We start from the raw sequence: 25,204 nt of genomic DNA, 5'->3' as shown, positions 1-25,204 counted from the left end.
TTTAACGAAGCACTCACCACATTTTATTTACGGTTATATGGCGTTGGACATATGGTTAAGGACCACGCAGATAATGAGAGAGGAACCCGCTGTCGCTACTTCATGGCCTACTCTTTTCGATTAGCAGCAAGGGATCTTTTATATGCACCATCCCACAGACAGGATAGTACATACCACGGCCTTTGTTACACCAGTTGTGGAGCACTGGCTGGAACGAGAAAGGGCCCACCGACGGAGATCGCTGTACCACTGAACCGGGTCCCGCCCACACAAATTTGATTGCCACGCTAGCTGTTACTCAAAGATAGTAAAAATAAGAAACTTACACCAAACTCAATTTTATATTGCTTTCATCGTTGAACTGAATACAAAAAAGAAAACCCTGTATGTGTGTGACACGTGTTGTTTCAATTAATAAGGATTCGCTTTTAATGGCGGGAAGTAGCTCAGTGATATATTTAAGCGCTCGCTTGATGCGCGGTCGGTCTAGAATCGATTCCTGTCTGTATTACCACTGAGCTATTTCTCGTTCCAACCAGTGCACCACTCCAAAACCATGCCTAAACATAAAAAGTATTGTGCCAGATACTAGTATATTGCGAAGATTAAATGTTATATTCGAAAGAAAAATTAGACGAATATTACCGGCCATCTTGAATGTCCTATGATTTAAATTTTTCTAGATCAAGCTAGTAAATGGTTAAAATAGATTCGTTGAAGCCCAAAACTTCGGACTAAACACCAAAATTATGATTCTGCGTTTAATAATGTAAAAATTATATTGCCGAAAATATAAAATGAAAGCCATTTTAAATTTCTCAAAGCTGTGGTTCGTCGGGCTGATTAAGTTTTATTTTCCACACCCTACTCCGTATCTCACATTTACATTGTGTGCGTGCGTGTGTGTGGCTTTATGTCTGTCTCTGTGTGTGTGGCTATATGTCTGTCTCTCTGTGTGTGTGTGTGCGCGCGTGCGTGTGTCACTGTCACTGTGTGTGTATGTGTGTGTGTATGTGTCACTGTGTGTGTGTGTGTGTGTGTGTGTGTGTGTGTGCTAGTGTTTAACAACACTAGCTATGTTATGTTCTATATTAGCGTCCATACGAATCTACGTAATCATTATTGCGGGTCTCTCCATCTGAAGGACGAAGATAAAGAGAAAAAAATGGCTGACGACGATTTGGAAGCGATTCGAGCTCGACGCATGGCGGAACTCCAGAATCAGTATGGGGTAATGACAAAATTAGATGTTGCCAAAGATATTGTTATATTTAATTTAACGATCTACGCCGGGAATTAATTTCCATGATTTGTAGAATTTCGTTTATTCATGATCACTACTATCACTTGCTGTATTATCGTGGTTGTCGTAATTTTGGAAAGGAGAGTCTGGTGGGAGTTTGGTCAGTAATTATAATCTTAATTAATGTATTTATAAAATATACCAATTTGCAGATTCCATTAAACATTATATTAGATGTTTTGGTAATATTGTAATCTGATCTGGTGACAGGCGTTTGAGAGCTATAGTTGATTGTCTGTCCTAGCCCAAGTACTTTGCCGTTTGAGAGCTATATGGATATTTGGACAGTATGATCACTCTCTGCCGTCAGAGATTACTCTATAGCGAAAATACGGAATGGCTGACTACCACATGGTAGACAAAGATTCCCGGTCAAATATCTTTACATTAATAATTTTCGAGTTCCACGGGTGGAGTTGTAGCAGAAAAATCGACCTCCACTGAGTGAGAGGATTCGAACCACAGACTCTCAGTATTAGAATTCAGCACTCTACCAACTGAGCTAATAAGTAAATTCCCACTAGCTACTGCCAGTAAGAGCACTTTATACCAGCACTACTACACAGTCTCTGTGTACTTCCCTATACCCACCTGGCATCCTCCTCATCTGCTGCTAATTAAGCTGGACGGACCCATGGCACTATTTAATGACCGCCGGTAGTAGGGGAGCATAGTAGGTAGTTACAAGTGCCTCTTAGCAATGCCAGAAGGAACTACTGAACATTCCCCGAAGTGGTCAGACTAAGTCCACAGCTAAAAGCTGATGGAGAATGGCAGGTTTGTGGCACGGATAGCAGCAAAAGACAAGCACCTGTCGCGGTTGGAAAGACAAGAACTGGGATGTGGAGGTGGACAGCGAAAGAAGTTGAAAGATAGGAGGAGTTGCCAGATCGGGAAGAAATGAGACGGAATTCAAAGGAGAGAAAGGAAAGGGAGCAGTGGGATAGAAAAAAAACAAAAACCCAAAAGAAACCATCAGCACCTACGTATTTAACCGGAACATTGAAAGAGGTGCTGTCAGATGTCTTCTGCCAAGTCTGCTTTGAACTTGCCCCGTGTCCATGTTGGTGTCCCCTACAGTGATTTTAAATTTCATATTAACCAATATATCTTTTCGACTTGGCAAGATGATTGGGACGGTGCGGTTGCGAATAAGCTTCATTCTGTCAAGGCAGTCCTGGGAGAGTGGCAGTCATCCTACAGGCGATGCAGGAAGGATGAAGTAGTCTTATGCCGTGCCCGCATCGGCCATACATATTTGACGCATTCATTTATTTTAAAGAAGGACACTCCTCCTCAGTGTGAACACTGTCAGGGTACACTGACTGTGCGGCACATTTTGTTGGAGTGTGATCATCTCAAGCCGACAAGAAATGATATATTTGGCAACGGAAATGTTTTGGAATCGTTTAAATTCCATCCAATGTTAATTGTAAAGTTTTTAAAACACTTTGACTTCTATACAAAATTTTAAGATATACTTAACTTGATTTTATATATTGTATTATACTCCCCCCCCCCCCACAGCTCCTTACACTGTGGTTTTACATGAGTCTATACAAATATGTTCATATACTTACCATATGTGACACCCAATAGCCGATATGTTTTTTTGTGCTGGGGTGTCGTTAAACAAACATTCAATCAATCAATCAATCAATCTTGTAGTGTGTGTGTATTAGTGGTTACTATGTTACATATTTGTAATCAGCGAAAATTATCAATGTAAAGGTACATGTATTTAGTATCAAAGTTAGAATTTTTGTTGCATGGCTGTTAACTGTCCGTCGTGAGACGGATTTCCGTCGTCGGAGAAATTGTGGAAATTATTTTTTCAGTAATATTTTTTTTTTTTTTAATGAGAATCACTTAGGCCGTTTTCGGTTTCTGTAATGTCAACCCAATCACTTCAGCCATTTCCTTTGCCCCACTGACCCCCCTTTAGGTACCCATCGGCTGGGTATAATCTACCATACATTTAGGGGCCGGTGAACGGTCCCATTCCCCTAACGTAAATTCCCAATCCAATATCAAACCTTTTCCCAATTACGACCCAACGGTTTCCCAATAAAGATTCCCAAAGTTGCTCTCATTGTGAACACTTGAACTCATAAAAATGTTTACAAATTTAGCTTTCGTTTTGGTTTTCCGATTGATTACGAACACGTGACGATCAAGTCTGACCTGGATATGCAAATTAGGTGTATCTTGTTTTGATACAGTCTGTTGTGTCGTAGTTTTTAGTAATAATGCCTACATTGTCTGATATAATACAGTTTTGGTAGAAGAATACAACTTTTTGTTTTAATTCATCCATTTGCGTTAACACATATTTGGGATCTATTGCAACACATCCAATCCGCTATTTACATAGTCCGAACGGACGTAGAAAGTAAAGTATTGACTTAATGTGCACCCTACACTGTCATTTGCTGTGCTATTTTAAGCAGACGATCTTATTTTGTAAAAAGGTGTGTACATATGTTTCGTTTCGTTTTCAAATATTTTATTATTTTCTTTTATATTTTTTTTAAATCATTTTTGGTATGGTTTTTGTAATTAAAAAAACAACAACGTTACTACAGTAGTTGTAAATTAAGTGAAAAAACCCCTTTAATTTAAATGTGCTACTCACTCCCTTTGAAGTAATGGCCGTACCCGATGTCACATCATGTGACGAACAGCACGTGCGAGTTTGAACACTGTTACAATGTAATAGTTCTGCTGGGAGATTATTAGATTGTGTATTATAGATATTGAAACTTAATAAAGTTGATCCGGTCAAATATAACATTTACCGACCAGCGGTATGTTACTTCTTTATTATTTACGATTGAATAATGGGTCATTCGAGAACTACCCAACGTGCACTGAGAAGAGTGGGAATTATGGGATGTGTGACAAAACGTAATTAGGGGGTGGGGGTGGTTATTGTGCAACGTAATGTTAATTCATAAAGTAAAATGCCCGTAGCTTATGAAAGAACACCACAACAAATGTCAGCCTAATAGGACTATTTCCAGTAATATAGGTTCACTGCAGGACCCATCAAATTAATGTTTTTGTCCAATAAAAAAAAATAACAGAGTGTGGGATGGGAGAAATACATGTTTAAAGTGGACTACAATTATCATATAAAACATTACCATTTTGAATGCCCTGTACCTTGAAATTTCAGTCACAACATTTTACTTTAACAGCCATGTTGTATTAGAGCGGGAATCTTTGTCTACCATATATGGTAGTCAGCCATTCTGCATTTTCGCTATAGAGTGATCATAACCGTACAAAAGTCTGTCTAGCCCCTGAACGAGAGAGTAAATAGTTTCAGTTTTGTTTGACGTAAAAAGAAAAGTAACAGTGTTTTGGAAATAACAAATTTTTATATTTTTGTGTTCACTTTAGAAAACAATTGCCTCAGAAATAAATAACTTGTAGTAAATTCCATAGCATGTGGGACAGAATATAGACATTTGGAATGTTATTATCAGTTGCTAGTCAATTCGTATCATAGTCAGTTTGTACCTAACTTGGTCGTTTCATACACTGGTTGTTTCGTACACTGGTTATTTCGTATCCTGGTCATTTTGTACCATTGCAAAAAGTCATTTCGTACCATAACTGAAGACATTTTGTACCATAACAAACATTTGTAATGTCAGACCCTGGTATTATCTTTTACAAAATAACATATTAGTATTATTACATTACAAACCTCTTATAAGATGCAAACGCCATCTGCAAATGATTTTTTTTTTAACCTTTATAAACAATTTAATTTAGTGCATAAACAAATTTATGTGAAATCTACGTCTGGAAGAATCTCTTTACAATGACATTACATAATAAAAGATGTTGTAACTGCAGGTTAACAGCACACAAATTTGATACTTATATATAACAACAAAACGACCCAGCGACGAATGTGGTCGTCATAACAAGATCTGACAGTTGATGAGTAATAAAAACATAATACACAATAACGTGTTCTGAATTTCCAACTGTCAAAATAAAGCTTAAAAAAATGAAAAGCATTGCATCTTTGTGACAAAAATGCAGTACAACTGCTTTTATGATATGTTGATTCCCTTGTTATACACTGGTATGAAATGGCTAGGGTATGAAATGACTTTTTACAAGGGTACAAAATGACTAGGGTATGAAATGACTTTTTACAAGGGTACGAAATGGCTAGGGTGTGAAATTACCTTTTTACAAGGGTACAAAATGACTAGGGTACAAAATGACTAGGGTACGAAATGACTATAGTACGAAATGACTAGGATATGAAATAACCAGGCAGTATGGTATAAAATGACTATGGTATGAAGTGACTGATTCTTATGCTCACTCTCAGGCAGAGATACCTCTATAGCGAAAACACGGAATGCTGATAGCAGATTTATGTGTATTTGTGTGCTGGGGTGTCATAAAACATTCATTCTGAATTGCAATGTAACTGTTTACTAACCTCCCCTTCTTAGAATCTTAATACATGTATATATGTAGTTTGGTGTATTTTCCATCATAGGGTCCTGGCGGTGGTCCATCTCAAGAAGAAGCTGAGCAGAAACAGAGACAGGCAGTGGAGATGAAGAATCTTAATACATGTATATATGTAGTTTGGTGTATTTTCCATCATAGGGTCCTGGCGGTGGTCCATCTCAAGAAGAAGCTGAGCAGAAACAGAGACAGGCAGTGGAGATGAAGAATCTTAATACATGTATATGTAGTTTTGTGTATTTTCCATCATAGGGTCCTGGCGGTGGTCCATCTCAAGAAGAAGCTGAGCAGAAACAGAGACAGGCAGCGGAGATGAAGAATCTTAATACATGTATATGTAGTTTTGTGTATTTTCCATCATAGGGTCCTGGCGGTGGTCCATCTCAAGAAGAAGCTGAGCAGAAACAGAGACAGGCAGTGGAGATGAAGAATCTTAATACATGTATATGTAGTTTGGTGTATTTTCCATCATAGGGTCCTGGCGGTGGTCCATCTCAAGAAGAAGCTGAGCAGAAACAGAGACAGGCAGCGGAGATGAAGAATCTTAATACATGTATATGTAGTTTTGTGTATTTTCCATCATAGGGTCCTGGCGGTGGTCCATCTCAAGAAGAAGCTGAGCAGAAACAGAGACAGGCAGTGGAGATGAAGAATCTTAATACATGTATATGTAGTTTTGTGTATTTTCCATCATAGGGTCCTGGCGGTGGTCCATCTCAAGAAGAAGCTGAGCAGAAACAGAGACAGGCAGTGGAGATGAAGAATTCCATTCTCAGTCAGGTGCTGGACCAGTCAGCCAGGGCACGGTGTAAGTGCAGAGTACTAGTAAAGTTTTCCCTACAAATTTGGCACCACGTGGTAGACTGAACATTTGGGGGGCATTTTTACCATTTTAAGGGCATTTGTTTTTGTTTATCATTCAAAACAAAAATTAGTTGAAATAAAAATAGATGTAATTAATGTGCTTGCTTTAATAAATGAATGACAAAATATATTACAGGCATATTTTATTAATTAATAATACATAAATTTCTGAGTTTTTTTTAAAGGCAAGTTCAGTCCTCGAATTTGACAAATGAGAGGTCAAGGCCATTTGACCTAGTTAGTAACAAGCAAAATAATTTTCAGGGCATTGGGACATATGTCTAAGGCACTGTGGCAATTTTCCGCATGGTCGCCATTAAATTCAAGACCTGCAATTTTAGAATTAATGATTGAACAAGGCTTGTTTAATCTCAGGACAGCATGGCACTGATTAAGGCAAGATGGCGCTGGACTACCGAGGCATGGTACTGCACAAATGCGTAAACAAGCTTGGGAAAATACTAGTGTTGGGAGTCAGTTGGCAACAACAAATAATTTTTGATAATATTATCGGTTCTCGCTGGGTTGCAACCCCATGCCCCCCAAAAAACCCACCCCACCCCATAAAAAATTTAAAAGCTTGGTTACTATATATTGTTGTGTATTAGGCTTAGCTAACTTTGTTGTTTCAATGTTAGGCAAACCCCTTATTTTGCCCCTCAATATCTGGTACAAAACATTTGGTAAGCCAAGTCCCTTTTGCAAGTCGAACTGGACTATTAAGATAATATCAGTCACTATATGTACATGTACCAATCAAAGTATACTCTTCAAAAAAAGAAACGCAAAAGGGTACAAATGGGTTATAACTCCGATTTTATGTTTCCTACCGGTTCATGCTTTGTGAATATAAGGTCATTGCATGTCCCAAACACATTCCCACGGTTACATTCGATAAAACGCAGCTACTGTACAATAAAGTTCCAAAATGTGAATATTCGCAAAAACGCAGCCACGTGCAAACCATGTCACCACTGCACGTGCGTTGTCTGCACGTGCAACATGAACACCGACAGTATAAAAGTGCAGGGTGTTCGCTTGCCTGGCCTCTGTATCTGGCCGACAGTTGACAATCCAGGACATGCCACGTCTCAGTGAACCGCAGAGAAACAATGCCATCGGCCGACTAGACGCAGGCGAATCCAGAACGGCCGTTGCCAGGGCATTCCATGTGTCCCCAAGCACCATCTCCAGACTGTGGGACTGTTACCAGCAACATGGATCAACACGTGACCTCCCTAGATCCGGTCGACCACGGGTCACTACCCCCGGGCAGGACCGCTACATCCGGGTACGCCACCTTCGGGAACGATTGACTACTGCCACCTCCACAGCCGCAGCAATACCAGGTTTGCGCAGGATATCCGACCAGACCGTACGGAACCGCCTACGTGAGGTAGGAATTCGTGCCAGACGTCCAGTTCGAGGTGTCATCTTAACACCACAACACCGTCGACTCCGACTGCAGTGGTGCCAGATTCATCGACAATGGCCTCAACTGCGATGGAGACAGGTGTGGTTCAGTGACGAGTCCCGATTTCTGCTCCGACGTCATGATGGAAGATGTCGCGTGTATAGGCGTCGTGGTGAACGTTATGCGGCAAACTGCGTGCAGGAAGTGGACAGATTCGGCGGGGGTAGTGTCATGGTGTGGGCAGCCATTTTACACACTGGCAGAACTGACCTGGTCCACGTGCAGGGCAACCTGAATGCACAGGGCTACATTGACCAGATCCTCCGGCCACACATCGTTCCAGTTATGGCCAACGCCAACGCAGTGTTCCAACATGACAACGCCAGGCCTTACACAGCACGTCTCACAACGGCTTTCCTACAGAACAACAACATTAATGTCCTTCCTTGGCCATCGATATCCCCGGATTTGAACCCAATTGAGCATCTATGGGACGAGTTGGACCGACGCCTCCGACAGCGACAACCACAGCCCCAGACCCTGCCCGAGCTGGCAGCAGCCTTGCAGGCCGAGTGGGCCACCATCCCCCGGGACGTCATCCGTACTCTGGTTGCTTCAATGGGCAGGCGGTGCCAGGCAGTTGTCAACACACGCGGAGGCCACACCCTGTATTGACTCCAGATGACCTTAACCTTGGTGGTGTGTCCTATCACTTACTCACAATGGACTAGAGTGAATTGTGAACAATCCTGCAACATTTGGTAATTATCGGACTCACCATTCAATAATTAAATCAATTCTCCAAATGTTACGACAATGTGGTTTTGCGTTTCTTCTTTTGAAGAGTATATAAATTTTATGCTGTATTTTAACCTGACTATTGGTTTAATTTTTGACAAAAATCATATTACGGGGTACACGTTTTTAGTAGTGCTGCAACGATAAACCGGTATACCGCGATAATTGATCAGCTCGATACAAACCGCGGTACAGTTTTGCGTACCGCGATTTTTTTCCTTGTAACTTATTTGATTTGAAATAGGCAAACAAACAAACAAAAACCACATCATTTTATTAATTGGTGATGACAGGAAATGTAACAATCATGTCAAGCGTAGTCGGCTTACTTGTTGGCATACGAAGTGATAGGTCGGTTATACTTGGTTCTAACTTCTAAACAAAACATGTCAAAAGTCCAGTGAAAATAACCAGTTAACGATAATTACAAATAAATGTTTTGTTACTTACACATTATCATTCGTTGTTCATTTACGTTGGGCTATGGCTACGGCTATCATCTTCAAAGAAATAAACCAACAAATGAGAATCACACTTCGCTGTTTTTCACTGAACTCGGAATACTTCGGCCGATCGTTCAAAATACCTCGGCTAATAACCTCGGCTCTGGTTCGGTCGATCTGGCGAAACATTGTGACTCAATACGTACATTTCCGTGTTAAGCGAGCAGCAACGGAAAAGCCCGATAGTAAGGATTTCTGAATGTGACAATTTATGAATAGTTTGACCATTCACAGTCTGGAGCTCCACGCGGTAAGACGTGTTTGTTTCGCTTGTGCACACTGCACGTGCTTTCGTGTGCTCGACTTGGGGGGTCCCTCATTTCGTTGTTTTTGTCAGCGAAATGAAGTTTTCTACTGGAATGTATGCGGCCATTGGAACTGATTGAACGCTGGAACGCTTCTCATTTCGACAGCCTGCACCACCAGGTTGGATTCTTTTTTAGCGAGATTCCTTGCTTCCACGTCATTTCTCCGTCTGACTGTCGACAGGTTTTTTTCGTGACTCGTATGACGGCCATTCTGCAGAACGCCACGGTTGTTCGCGTTTAGTCTCTACATGTCCGAGCCTGTCCTAGCAGTACTGGAAGATTGACCGCCCCACTCTAAGAAGAAATAGGAAGCGGGGTCGGCCCCTACTACTCTTTTTCTAGACTTTACCTTGCTTTATAGTGATACCATCTCATATCCTCCGGAGTCGGGCCCGTCCGCACCACTATACCAACCCATGACGACTGGACTATACCCTAGTCTGATAATCTCTCTCGTTCAGACAGATCCGGCTTCTCAAGATCTGTATTTCAGCACAGCAGTACACCTTCAACGTCTATCGACTGTCAATCTAGGGGTTTTCTTGATAGGATGCAACCTATCTCGTCCCTTTAAGCTGTGCACCCAAATGGCCTTAACGAGGCCACTCGCGTGGACATATCGATCGGACTTTAAACTTTTAGATCTGCGTTCAAAATTTTATGTCGAAATTACTTCTTCTTTTTTTTAAAATATTATTAAATAGTCCAATCCTCTTTTCTTTCTCTTATTTAATTTTGGACTTTCCTTCTAAAATGCTCCAAATTATATAAATATTCGGCCGAGCAGTCAATTCTTTTTTATTTTTGGATTGTAACCTTTTTTTTTTCCTTTTTTTATTCTATTAACTTTTTTACTAATTGCTATTTTCAAAATTCTGCCCATTTTCATCCCCCCCCCCCCCCCCCCCCCCCCATCCCGAGTCAGGCCACCGATCTTATCGGAGGTCGGACTCGGGATGGGCGTGTTCGAAACCCTAGTGGTATATGGACACGATAAATTAGTTATCATCATCATCATCATCATCAATAGTTTGACACCGCCATGCCAGTGTTCTAGTAGACTAGTATTGTGTTAAAAAATAAAAATATGGCCTAAAACATTTAGCCTGACAGCTGAAACTAATAAAGATCATTAAAAAGTTATGCCTTCTATTTTCATTAAAAAAAACCCAACCCATAAATAATATCAATTATATTGCAATACATATTGCAATACAGTTTCTTATATCGCAATATATCGCAATACGGTTTTGACCGTATCGTTGCACCCCTAGTTTTTAGTTTTTACTCACATATTTTCAATTTAAAATATAGGATAAGGATAAAGCAGATATCCGGCATCATTAACTAGTTATTCTGTATTGAAAAATGGTGTACTGCATCATTCAATGACTTGAAAAATATCTCAAGTACATGTATGATTTACTTGCGCTAATATATATATATATATATATATATATATATATATACCAGTATATATATATATATATATATATATGTATGTAGTTGAATGTTTATGCTTGCATGTAAATATCCAGAAAGATATTTCTGATTTTGTAGCAAACAGAAATCAATTTGAGAAGTTTATTTGTCGGCTTTTGCACTGTTCCTTTGCAATAGGGACGGACATAGCCCAGTGGTAAAGTGCTCACTTGATGTATGGTCGGTCTAAGATCGATCCCTGTTGGTGAGCCCATTTCTCGTTCTAGCCAGTGCACCATGACTGATATATCAAAGGCTGTGGTTTGTGCTATCCTGTGTGGGATGATAAAAGATCCCTTGCTACTAATAGGAAAATGTAGCAGGCTTTGTCTCTAAGACTGTTTGTTAAAATGATTAAATGGTTGACATCCAGTAAACGATGATTAATAAATCAAAGTGCTCTAGCGGTGTTGTTAAACAAAAGAAAGTTTAACTTTGTTCCTCTGTCATTTTCACCTCTAATGTTTTGTGTATACACTTCATTATTACTCCCCTACCGGTCCAACCGGAGGGGACTATAGGTTTCATTACCATCCTGTCTGACCATCCGTCTGTTCCGCATACAGTTTTCCTGATGTTTTTTCAGAATGCCTTGAGATATTATGCTGAAATCTTTTGTATAACTTTATAATGTACTGTTACATATCAAGTTTGACTTTCATTGCAAATTACCCATTTTTGACAGAGTTATGGCCCTTGAACTTAGGAGATTTTTCTTTTGCAATACCTGGATATATTGAGAAGAAATTTTGTATATTTCTTTATCATATACCGTTACTGATCACATTTATCATTCATGATGTTTACCAACTTTTCATAAAGGTATGTCCCTTAAATTTAGGAGACACGAAAAATAGTTGGGTTCAGTAGGGGACATGTATTGCTTTAGCAGTACTCCCAGAATGCTTATTGCCGTTGGGTTGCAATTCAATGTTCTGCCATGACAGAGACTGTGGTTTGTTTTTCTAGTGAACACAATAGCTGTAGCCAAGGCTGACAAGGCTCAAATGGTAGAAAACATGCTGATTCAGATGGCACGGACTGGACAAATACAACAAAAGGTTAGTCTGGGTTAAATATTCATTAATATTGACAAATATTCATAAGTGTATACATCAATAAGTGCTGTTAAATATTCATAAATGTTCTGGAAATGCTGTTAAATATTTATATTTTGATAAATATTTATAACAGCATAAAACAAAATATGCTGTTAACAGGGTTCATACACTTCAAGTACTTTCATTACTTAAATATTCGTGAATGTATACTTAATGAAGTCTGATGTTTAATAGTCATTGATATTTTTAAAACAAAATTATGAGTACATGTACACACCCATAAAACATGTTGCTACACATACACATAAACATGTATGTATACTGTCACTATTTATGTTAAATATGACAGTATTTTTATTTTGATAAATGTTCACCGGTGTTTTCATTTCTTAAGTGGTAAAAACTCCAATTGTGGCTTCACAGGTCGAATATTGGTCACATTCTAAGCAGTGCTTTATGACTTACATTAAAATTCATGTTACTTTGTAAGCATGTGACTAAATGTAAGTCTGTGTGTGTTTTGGGTAAGGGGAGGGGAGAGGTCTGGGGTATTTTTCATGGCAAAGACCAAATTCACCTTAAAAATCGCTATAAATGGCAATGACAGATTTTGTTTTTGTTTCATTGTCACTGTTCAGTGTTGCTTTTACAATTGAAACCATCAAAGCTGATTATTAAACATGTTCATGCTTGCCTGTTGGGTTTTAGTTGATCCTCTCCCACATTTTACAATTGAAACCATCAAAGCTGATTATTAAACATGTTCCTGCTTGCCTGTTGGGTTTTAGTTGATCCTCTCCCACATTTTACAATTGAAACCATCAAAGCTGATTATTAAACATGTTCATGCTTGCCTGTTGGGTTTTAGTTGATACTCTCCCACATTTTACAATTGAAACCATCAAAGCTGATTATTAAACATGTTCATGCTTGCCTGTTGGGTTTTAGTTGATCCTCTCCCACATTTTACAATTGAAACCATCAAAGCTGATTATTAAACATGTTCATGCTTGCCTGTTGGGTTTTAGTTGATCCTCTCCCACATTTTACAATTGAAACCATCAAAGCTGATTATTAAACATGTTCATGCTTGCCTGTTGGGTTTTAGTTGATCCTCTCCCACATTTCCCTGGGGAAGGGACATAGCCCAGTGGTAAAGCACTCGCTCGATGGTTTAGGATCAATCCCCATCTGTGGCCTCATTGGGCTATTTCTCATTCCAGCCAGTGCTCCACAACTGGTGTAACATAGGACGTGGTATGTACTATCCTGTCTGTGGGATGATACATATAATAGACCCCTTACTGCTAATTGAAAAGAGTAGCCCATGAAGTGGTGACAGCGAGTTTCCTCTCTCAATATCTGTGTGGTCCGTAACCATATGTCTGACGCCATATAACCCATGAAATGGCGACAGCGGGTTTCCTCTCTCAATATCTGTGTGGTCCTTAACCATATGTCTGACGCCATATAACCGTAAATAAAATGTGTTGAGTGCGTCATTAAATAAAACATTTTCTTCCTTCCCACATTTTCTTATTTTCAAATTTTAACAACCAAACTTAGCTAGTCCTATTTTATATTGTCTTGCTAGCTCATTTTCATAGTAGTTCGTTTGTTGATTAGTGGTTAGTACAAATATGTAAATAATTTTTTTTTTTTTAGTGTTGCAACAGTAGAAATTATTTTTAAATTTCATAGAATTGACAGTGTGTGTCTCTTAAGGGTGTATGCCACCAAATCAAATCCCATAGACGACAATAGTAACATGTGGCTAAAACTCCTACCTGCAGCGTATCAATCGACATAAATGCCACGAATATAAATACCACCATCCCTCGACCTTAAAGTGAATCAGAAAAAATTGGGAGTCAAGTTGCTCATTTCTGAAATAACGGGTAACGTCTATGTCGACCCTAGTTCTGCACAAAATTTGAGTACTTTTTTTTACAGGTACCCCATACATGTTTCAAGCACAAGGTTACTTGACACAGTGGTACTAGATGAAATAGAATTGCATATATTTTTTGCCTAGATGAAACTATGTTTTTTTACAACCAACACACTCACATTTATCACCAATCACAGGACTTGTGGTGTTCACTTCTCTATCAAAAGTTTGGTGCACTTCGAACTTTGACCCAGCCTGAAGTTATTTGGTTTAGTACTACCTTAACACCACTCCAGTTAGTACAGTCAAAATTTTTGATATCAATCAGACCTATCACTGTCGCTCCCTATCACTCCCCTGAGATATATAGTTGAATGAGAGTAACTTTGCCTCCTCTTAGCATGTGAATTTATCTGGTATCAGTATGGTATTTTATTACCCACATGATTAAAAATATCTTGGTTCATATCAAAGTGTTTCATGGGATGTAACACTTCAACGTCATCGAGTGGTGCACCACAACCATACCAGAACATCAACCAAACAAGATAATGATATAAAGCTAACGCTTGTGACAACTGAAAATTATGAACACAATACGAAATAGAAGTTCTTTTAACATCGTATAAATCTTAAATGACTCCCCATAATCTAATTTACACGAGCCGTTGATAACTTCCCTCAAGTTTAGTGGCGGGATGTAGCCCAGTGTTAAAGCGCTTGATTATTGCGCAGTCGGTCTGGGAATGATCCCCGTTGGTGGGCCTATTGGGCTATTTCTCGTTCCAGCCAGTGCACCACTACTGGTATATCAAAAGCCGTGGTATGTGCTATCCTGTCTGAGATGGTGCATATAAAAGATCTCTTGCTGCTAATCGAAAAAGAGTAGTCCATAAAGTGGCGACAGCAGGTTTCCTCTGGGAATGAGAACAGTGTTGTCCAAGTTTGTTATGATGTTATTTATGAATTTCTTTTAAGTGGGATACTAAATTCTCAGGTGGGATACCAGATTTTGAAATGTTACTATCCAACTGGGATACTGCCCAAAAGTTTTAATCTCTAACACTGATAGCTATAGGTAGACTATGGTTTACTTATTAGTCTGTTATCGATCCAACTAGAGGACACTGTAGGTTTTAATGCCGTCTTTCTGTCTGTCACATATACAGTTTTCTGGACTTCTTTTTCAAAATGTCTCAACGTATTGAAATTATGTACATAGCTTTATCATGTATTGTTACAGATCAGGTTTGACTTTCATGGGGTATTTACCCATTTTTGACAGAGTTATGGCCCTTGAAGTTAGGGGATATGAAAATTAGTTTTCCAGATGTTTTATCTTTTTTTTTTTGCTATATCTCAAGATATTGAGCTGAAATTATGTATATATAGCTTTATTATGTATTGTTATAGATCAAGTTTGACTTACGTGGCGATTTACCCGTTTTTTCACAGAGTTATGGCTCTTGAATTTAGGCTATGTGAAAATGTGTTGGTCCCAGTAGGGCACATGTAATATTTGAGCAGTACTCTGACAGTGCTTCTTTTATCTAGCTAACTGAAGACCAGCTGATTAGTTTGTTGTCGCGGGTTAGTGAGCAGACTCAGAAGAAGACTACTGTGAAGGTAAAACAGTGTAATATATAGTAATGGAAGAAATAAAGGATCACACAGATAGTAACAAGGAATAATGACTGCATCAAAAATCAGTTGATATGGTCCGAAGTTGACTGGCAACATACACATGTATAGGCAGCACATTCAACACCACAGACATTCAGTCCCACATTACAACTTGGTATGAAATACAGACATTACTATGCTAGTGGTGAATTACATTTGTTCTACAATTCTTTGTGATCCCATATTTCTTTCCATCAATATATACATGCATAGAGGTTATTACGAGAGTGTTTTTCGGTATCGGCAATATCGTATATTAGGAATACAAATTGTATTATGCAGGCCTCTGGTGAGGATAATACATTATTTTTATTCCTAATATATGATATTGACGATACCGAAATACACGAGGGATAATAATCTCTTTATCATATAATCTCAAGCTTAATGCAACATATTTTTGTAAGCTGTACACACAATTTTAATTCCAGTCAGCCATTACCCGATATTCAAATGACGTAAGAATATGTGGTGCAGTGTCTTTTTGAATGGAAATGACATCAAATTCGAATGAAGTCATTTTGGATATCCTTAAATAAAAATGAACTAGTGCTTCAGGTTTTTTTTTTTTTAAATGTTGGACAACTTTCAATGTAAAGTTGCTTTTGAAATATTTTTGTTTTATAACTTTGAATGCATTAATAACGTATATGGATTGTCACCATAGTATTTTTGTTTAAAGTAGTATCTTTGTTTAAAGTAGTGTCTTTGTTTACATGTCAATACCCGTAGTGCCTTGACCTTGACCTTGATTCATTTCAGTGCTAGCTCTGAGGGAGCAAAACATTTCACCTAATTGTCTATTAAACTTCAAAAATTGCAGAAATCGACAGATATTGTCTTTAAAATTTGCTATTGGCGAATTTGGTGAGTGCTAGAGCTGGTATATGAGCTATTTCTTGTTCCAGCCAATGCACCACGATTGGTATATGGGCTATTTCTTGTTCCAGCCAATGCACCACGATTGGTATATGGGCTATTTCTTGTTCCAGCCAATGCACCACGATTGGTATATGGGCTATTTCTTGTTCCAGCCAATGCACCACGATTGGTATATGGGCTATTTCTTGTTCCAGCCAATGCACCACGATTGGTATATGGGCTATTTCTTGTTCCAGCCAATGCACCACGATTGGTATATGGGCTATTTCTTGTTCCAGCCAATGCACCACGATTGGTATATGGGCTATTTCTTGTTCCAGCCAATGCACCACGATTGGTATATGGGCTATTTCTTGTTCCAGCCAATGCACCACGATTGGTATATGGGCTATTTCTTGTTCCAGCCAATGCACCACGATTGGTATATGGGCTATTTCTTGTTCCAGCCAATGCACCACGATTGGTATATGGGCTATTTCTTGTTCCAGCCAATGCACCACGATTGGTATATGGGCTATTTCTTGTTCCAGCCAATGCACCACGATTGGTATATGGGCTATTTCTTGTTCCAGCCAATGCACCACGATTGGTATATGGGCTATTTCTTGTTCCAGCCAATGCACCACGATTGGTATATGGGCTATTTCTTGTTCCAGCCAATGCACCACGATTGGTATATGGGCTATTTCTTGTTCCAGCCAATGCACCACGATTGGTATATGGGCTATTTCTTGTTCCAGCCAATGCACCACGATTGGTATATGGGCTATTTCTTGTTCCAGCCAATGCACCACGATTGGTATATGGGCTATTTCTTGTTCCAGCCAATGCACCACGATTGGTATATGGGCTATTTCTTGTTCCAGCCAATGCACCACGATTGGTATATGGGCTATTTCTTGTTCCAGCCAATGCACCACGATTGGTATATGGGCTATTTCTTGTTCCAGCCAATGCACCACGATTGGTATATGGGCTATTTCTTGTTCCAGCCAATGCACCACGATTGGTATATGGGCTATTTCTTGTTCCAGCCAATGCACCACGATTGGTATATGGGCTATTTCTTGTTCCAGCCAATGCACCACGATTGGTATATGGGCTATTTCTTGTTCCAGCCAATGCACCACGATTGGTATATGGGCTATTTCTTGTTCCAGCCAATGCACCACGATTGGTATATGGGCTATTTCTTGTTCCAGCCAATGCACCACGATTGGTATATGGGCTATTTCTTGTTCCAGCCAATGCACCACGATTGGTATATGGGCTATTTCTTGTTCCAGCCAATGCACCACGATTGGTATATGGGCTATTTCTTGTTCCAGCCAATGCACCATGATTGGTATATGGGCTATTTCTTGTTCCAGCCAATGCACCATGATTGGTATATGGGCTATTTCTCGTTCCAGACAATGCACCACGATTGGTATATGGGCTATTTCTCGTTCCAGCCAATGCACCACGATTGGTATATGGGCTATTTTTTGTTCCAGCCAATGCACTACGATTGGTATATGGGCTATTTATCGTTCCAGCCAATGCACCACAATTGGTATATGGGCTGTTTCTTGTTCCAGCCAATGCACCACAATTGGTATATGGGCTGTTTCTTGTTCCAGCCAATGCACCACAATTGGTATATGGGCTGTTTCTTGTTCCAGCCAATGCACCACAATTGGTATATGGGCTGTTTCTTGTTCCAGCTAGTGCACCACGATTGGTATATCAAAGGCTGTTGTACATGTATGTGCTATCCTGTATCAAGGTTGGTACTTATAAAAGATTCCTTGCTACTAATGGAAAAATGTGGTGGGTTTTCTCTCTTAAGACTATATGTCGGAATTACCAAATGTTTGACATCCAATAGCCAGTTAAAAATTTAGTTAGATTAAGTTAGATTACTTTAAGCCAGTCTGATGAAACTACCGGTACATGTATTTGGATTAGTTTTAGGCTAATCTTAAACAGAGTATTATTTGCCAACACTTGATATACATGCAGTGGTACTTATTCAACTCAGCTTTGTTCAGTCATGTCATCTTTGTTTTATTGCTTCTCTTTATTTCAAATGTTAATAAAGTTTGTTTTTTCTTTAACGACACAAATAGAGCACTCATTTATTAATCATTGGCTATTGGATGTCAAACTTTGGTAATTTTGACATATAGTCTTAGCAGTGCACCATCCCACAGACAGGATACCACATACCATATTCTTTGATATACCAGTGACTCATGGTGCACTGGCTGGAACGAGAAATAGCCCAATGGGCCCACTGACGGGGATCGATCCCAGACCGACCACGCATTTGGCGAATGCTTTACCACTGGGCTACATCCCGCCCCCAAATTGCACAAGTAGATCTTAGAAAGGTTTATTATTAAAAACAGTTGTAAAATAAATTACACAAGTAGATCTTAGAAAGGTTTATTATTAAAAACAGTTGTAAAATAAATTACACAAGTAGATCTTAGAAATGTTTATTATTAAAAACAGTTGTAAAATAAATTACACAAGTAGATCTTAGAAATGTTTATTATTAAAAACAATTGTAAAATAAATTACACAAGTAGATCTTAGAAATGTTTATTATGACTGGCATAGAATGAGTTTTTTGCATGCTAAATAGCAACTGAAGTGTTTTCTTTTTTTCTTCTAGTTTGATAGGCGTAGATTTCAGATCGATTCGGATGAAGACTGATGGCGTTGTTACTTGTATGAAAGTCGACAATACCTCCCAGCTTTTCAGTCAGCAAGGGACAGAACTGTGGATGAAGGAATGTTTTATTTGATTCCAGAACAGTTTGATTGTACAGTGTGTGATATTAATACTATTTAATGGAGGAATTAATCAAATTCACGTCACATGGGATGTTCTAAGTGTCTGTCTGAGTGTGGTATCAACCGGCTGCGACCGAATAACTGTGATACATTTCCATAGCTATAACAATAGAGTATGGCACAATAGGTATCATTGTTTTGTTTGTAAATAGTGCTAACTGCATGCAGGAAATTGTTTTCCGTTTATGCAGTGAAAAAAGTGATGCCAATAGGTAAAAATTCATATAGTTTCAAAGTCAACTCCTGAAAGTGCCTTTGACAATCGGCAGTTTCGTGGAGTTTTTTGTTCTCTATGACACTTCTTTTTTTTTTTTGCTGTGGAGTATATTTTTTTATGCAGCATGTTTTTTTTTTGTAGTAGACATAAAATAAAACAATAAATGAATAGGCATATTGAAGTTATTAGTTTAAGTTGGTCAGAGGGGAGTATTTTGTACTTGAGTGAGTGTAATGAATTTTGTTTTGCCAAATATTTATATTTCAAATTTGGTTAATAGCTAAGTATATGAACAATGTAATATTTAGTGTCAGTTGGTAGGAAAGTAGAGAGCGAATGTGACTCAACTACTCATTAGAGTAACGTCGGGGCTCGAAATGCACGTACATGTAGGAAGTCAAAGTTTGTCTGCTGTTATTAATAATATTATTATTTTTAAATAGCAGTTCAAAAGAAATATGTCCCTCTAACAAAACATGGCTTGCTGGAAATAAGACAGCATGAGGTGAGAGGAAGGTTTGGGACAGTGTGTGCAAAACTAAGACCTGAATTATGAGCTAACTAGTAGATGAGATCATCATTTTGGTGCTGTTAGCAAGTGAATTTCTGTTACCTGCTAAGTCTAAAAATGGACTGATATTTGGCTTCTCACAGGCCCCAATTTCGAGCCCTGACAGGTTTCATGAAGGTCAGGTCAGGTCAGGTCATGGGTTTTACATGCACATTCAGAACAAGCTGTTGTAGCGCACACCTATCATGGGCACAAGACAGGAAGTGTGGGGGGGGGGGAGAGAGGAGGGTCCGCCTGCACTGGCAGGTGCAAGGGAGCAGGCGGAGGGTGGTGGTGGTGGTGCTATGGAATTTTGAATGGAGCAGTTAATATGCCAAAGGGAAAAGGTGCGCAATTTTGATTGAGGAATTTGGGCGCAATTTTGAATGGTCGGTCAAAAGGAGAATCGAGAGTAGCTTGTTAATTAAACCTCTGTGATGCTGTAGTGTCTCCCTAGGTTGCCCATAGGGCCCTTAGAAAGGGCCTTACCTCTTCTGGTCGTGGCATGACAACCCGGGTTTTGTCCAGGTGTTGATGAAGTGGTCCACGGCGTCCTCCTTGTTAAGACTACCAGCAGCAAGTATTTGGGGGTTGGATAGGGTAGACGGGTATTCTTTTGTCCAGCTTCCCCTGGGTGCAGTGCAATTGTGTACTCGGAACCGGTATTCTTTTGTCCGGCTCCTTTTTAGAGTATGTGCTGGGCCATTAAATGGGGGGCGGGTGCATTGTTATCATTAGTCAATGCACCCTATGTACTGATGCAGTCTGCGTGCTGTCTGTGAATCCTAACTTCATGTTAAGGTTGTACCTATTGTCCTAAGTCCCTTTTCTAGTGAACTCAACGGCCATTCAGGACCACCCCTCCCCCTCTGTCTTTGTATAATAATGGAATACAATGACAGGGGGAGTTATACTAGCCTAGCTATCTAATTTGGAGGGTTTTACCCGTATAGTGTAGGTATTGGTTAAAAAGCCTGTTGCTTAGCATACTTAATTTTATTACCAATGAAACAATGAACACTCTCAAGGGAGTCAACTGTTAGTAGGAGGAAGTAGTATGAAACAACTGTATACTTGTACTAGGTTGAAGAAGGTTTTGATTCCCGCCCCCTAAAGATTTATTATTACTAAGTTATTCTTATATCAAATAATATCTTATTAAGTAAGCTTACATGAGGTCTTGTCTGGTTATGTGGGTAGTTGGTTATCAGGTTTTCTTATCTGTCTCTGGCAGACTCTGCTTCTGGAACCCTAGGTGGCTCACCTTATGTAGCTAGAATTGAACTTGTCATTGGTAATACATGGTGTGAGTGCAAAGGCAAAATCATGAAGTTTATTTACAGTTATGTGCAGTTGATGGGCTTGATCCGTGATTGGCTGGTTGTTTCATGAAGTGGCTGGATAGGCTTATATAGTATAGAAGCAACTGTTCAAAATTCGATGGAACATATTGTGATTGGTAGTTGTTGGATTCAGCAAAACTGTGGTTGTCATTGAGATGATTTAAAAAAAACCCATAAAATATTGTGAACCAATATAACTTAATTATGCTGTAATACATATTCACCCTTTTGTCAAAGCTGACAAATTGTTCCAGTTTCGACATTTGAGATTGAAGACCTAATCTGTTTGGTTATACAATGACAGGTACATGTCCTTGCCATTTATGTTATCTGGTGCTTCTTCAGTTAAGAATATGAGAGACCTTAGGGTTTATTAGGCCCAATTCAGGGCTCGAAACTAACAATTTATTACCTATGGCAATTTTGAAATGTTTTTGTCAAAGGCAAAATGCTCTCCTACTGCAATTTTGAGCCTGCCCACAGCAATTTTAAACCAGTACCTTTTGCAACAAATAAACAAAATTAAAAGCCTAAAAGTATGCCTAGGTAGAGCCCATAATCATCTTTGACATTTCATACTTCAGCTATGGCAATTTATCATCCATTAAAGGCTTTTCTAGGAGATATCGCTGGCACTATAATTTGTGATATCTCCTGTGATATTCTCCTAGGAGATATCGCTTCTTTTGTTACGCCACATTACGTTTCAGCACTAAACCTATCATTAGTGACATCACGCCACTGTCGTTCTACTAGTTAATGAGTCTACTGCTGCCAAATAAAGTGACATTCAACCCACATTACTGACATTGTTTACAGTTGTCACAAAGAATGATAATGGATGATATAAAGAACACCTCCCTCGTGTCTTGTGATATCATAATATATCGGCACTCGTTGATAAAACTATAAAAATCCTTGGCAAGCCTTGGATTTCATACTTTTATCAACTGGTGCTGATAAATTATGATATCACAAGATGCTCGGGGAGTATCCTGTATTGCTCTCGCTGCCACTGTTAAGTTCAAGCTGTGTAATTATTCATGAATAGCTGGTTGGTCAGTGAATATTGTTTGTCAGGATATCTTAAGCAGCATTTTCATCCTGTAATTAGTCGCATGTGATTTGTCATAGTGACTAATCGTATGTGTATAAGACTGTTTAAAATCTTCCGATTTAGGTGTTCTCACATTACGATTAGGAACGCCTTTTTCCATACTATGGAATTTACTACAAGTTATTTATTTCTGAACCGATTAGCAAGTTATTTATTTCTGAACCAGTTGTTTTCTAAATTGCACACAAAAATTGTATTTAAAAAAAAAAAATTCCAAAGCACTTTTACTTTTCTTGTTACATTGGAGTAAACTGAAATTATTTTCACAAAAAAACTATATTTTTGTAGGAGGATGGGACAGACTACAGCTGAATACTTCCTTACATTACACCCAGTATGTCTCTTAGGAAATTGTATCTACAGGTATATCATTTGAAAAGGTCCTAGGGCAGACATGATCCTCCCCACACCTCCCCTCGCCCTGTCCACCTTGTTATGGGCTACATATATGTACCTGCTTATCGTGTATGTCTAGTTCCATGTTCAGCCATTGTTCTAACGTAATCTCACAAAACAGGCAGAATACTGGTTTATATAGTTTGAAAAATATATATATATAGACATATTTTTAGTCCCTTACCAGTACAACCGGAGGGGACTATAGAAGATACAGAAATTTGCTTTCTTTGACTTGTTTTCCCCCAATGCCTCAAGATATTGAGCTGAAAGTTTGTGTTTGGCTTTACAATGTACTATTGCAGATCAAGTTTGACATTTATGGCAATTTATTCATTTTTCACAGAGTTGGGGCCCTTGAACTTAGGAGATATGAAAAACTAAATTTCAGGACTTTTGTTTTTCCAATCCTGAAGATATAATGATGAAATTTTATATATTGCTATAAAATTTGATGTACTGTTAGTTTAAATTTAAATTTCAATGTGATTGAACTTAGGAGATACAAAAACAAAACATTGTTGGGCCAGTTAGGGGACATGTATTGTTTTAGTAGTACTCTCTGAATGCTTGTAGTTTTTGTTGTTGTGATATTTCCAATATGTGAGGCATGATCAGGAGGACCATTTATGAGCATGTCATTATTTTACTACACATGTATAACAGTAATAGGCTGTTTCACAAAGTGGGTGAATAGGCTAATCAAGAAAATACAAAATTTATCATTACAACAACATGTCGTATTTTGATTGGTAGTTTTAGAATTCAGCAAGACCCTATTATATCAGTTATTAGTGATTTCACTTTTTAAGTACATCAAGTATTGAGAACCATATTACTTAATTAGGCTAGATTGCATATTCACCCTTTTGTCAAAGAGCTAGACTGGTTTTTTTTTTGTGTGCCTAATGTTAGATGAATGTGATATGTCAGAAGATGACAGGGTACCAGTGAAATTGTCCGCAAGCACTCAACCCTCTGAACACAACATTGAGTACAGCAAGCATTGTTTGATTTGGCAATTTGATCAATTAACAAAGTTCAAGATCCATGATTGAGTAGAATCATGTACAATACAGAGTTACTTCCCTTCTAGTTTTGTGGGCTTGGATGTATTAATAAACAAGTTAACAATTAAATTTAGTTTATATTTCCTCTTTATTCAAAGGCTGACAACAGGTTATACATGTATTTAACACACAACTGATGCAGACGTAATTAAATTTAGTTTATATTTCCTCTTTATTCAAAGGCTGACAACAGGTTATACATGTATTTAACACACAACTGATGCAGACGTAATGTGCTATTTAATACCATTTAGGCCTACTTGCAAATAAAATACAGTTTGGAAATATATATAAAACAGTACCGTATTTTATATTACAAAAGTTTATTTTTTTCTTCGTTTTCATTTATTAATACTTAAAACCCCACCTACACTTCAAATTTATCTTCCATTTATTGTTTATTAGTGTTAATATAGTAAACAAGAAACACCCACCCCAACATCTCAGATTTATTTAGTATGAAGCAGCAAACAAATTTATTTTCCCCCCAAACATAATATACAGTGGACACACAAATTTCTTTGGGAACTACTTGTGTTCATTGAAAATCCCAGACGTGTATAGTTCATATGGTGAACCCTGTACTTCTGTGCTCTCCATTATTTTTTTTATTATTGTGAAATAAATTTCCTAATAAAATTACAATTTTGTTGTTGTTCTTTCTTAAATCACTGTGTGACCACTTGTGAATCGGGGACTGACCGAAAGCAAATAAAAGGAATATTTTAATTTTGTTTAGCAACACTGCATGCTATTTTAAAATGAAATACCCAAACGATGCGGGAATGCCAGGCACTCTTTCTGGGTTGGAGCAGGACGTAGTTCAGTGCTCGCCTGATATGTCATTTGTCTAGGATCGATTCCCGTCGGTGGGCCCATTGGGCTATTTCTCGTTCCAGCCAGTGCTCCACAACTGATGTAACAAAGGCTGTGGTATGTACTATCCTGTCTGTGGGATGGTGCATATAAAAGATC

General features: G+C 38.6%; 1 protein-coding gene across 1 annotated transcript; it reads left to right on the top strand.

The window, feature by feature from the left end:
* The first annotated feature begins 1,036 nt into the window (after nucleotides 1-1,036).
* Nucleotides 1,037-24,871, top strand: LOC121389473 (programmed cell death protein 5-like). Its single transcript, XM_041521119.1, has 5 exons — nucleotides 1,037-1,231; nucleotides 6,503-6,614; nucleotides 12,145-12,236; nucleotides 15,682-15,753; nucleotides 19,355-24,871. Exons 1-5 carry the CDS (start codon nucleotides 1,082-1,084, stop codon nucleotides 19,394-19,396), a joined length of 468 nt encoding a protein of 155 aa, XP_041377053.1. The 5' UTR covers nucleotides 1,037-1,081; the 3' UTR covers nucleotides 19,397-24,871.
* Nucleotides 24,872-25,204: the final 333 nt, after the last annotated feature.

This window comes from Gigantopelta aegis, chromosome 14 (assembly GCF_016097555.1).
Source record: "Gigantopelta aegis isolate Gae_Host chromosome 14, Gae_host_genome, whole genome shotgun sequence".
Lineage (NCBI taxonomy): Eukaryota > Metazoa > Mollusca > Gastropoda > Neomphalida > Peltospiridae > Gigantopelta > Gigantopelta aegis.
Note: the sequence above shows the minus strand (reverse complement) of the source record. Positions and strands in the feature narration are given on the sequence as shown.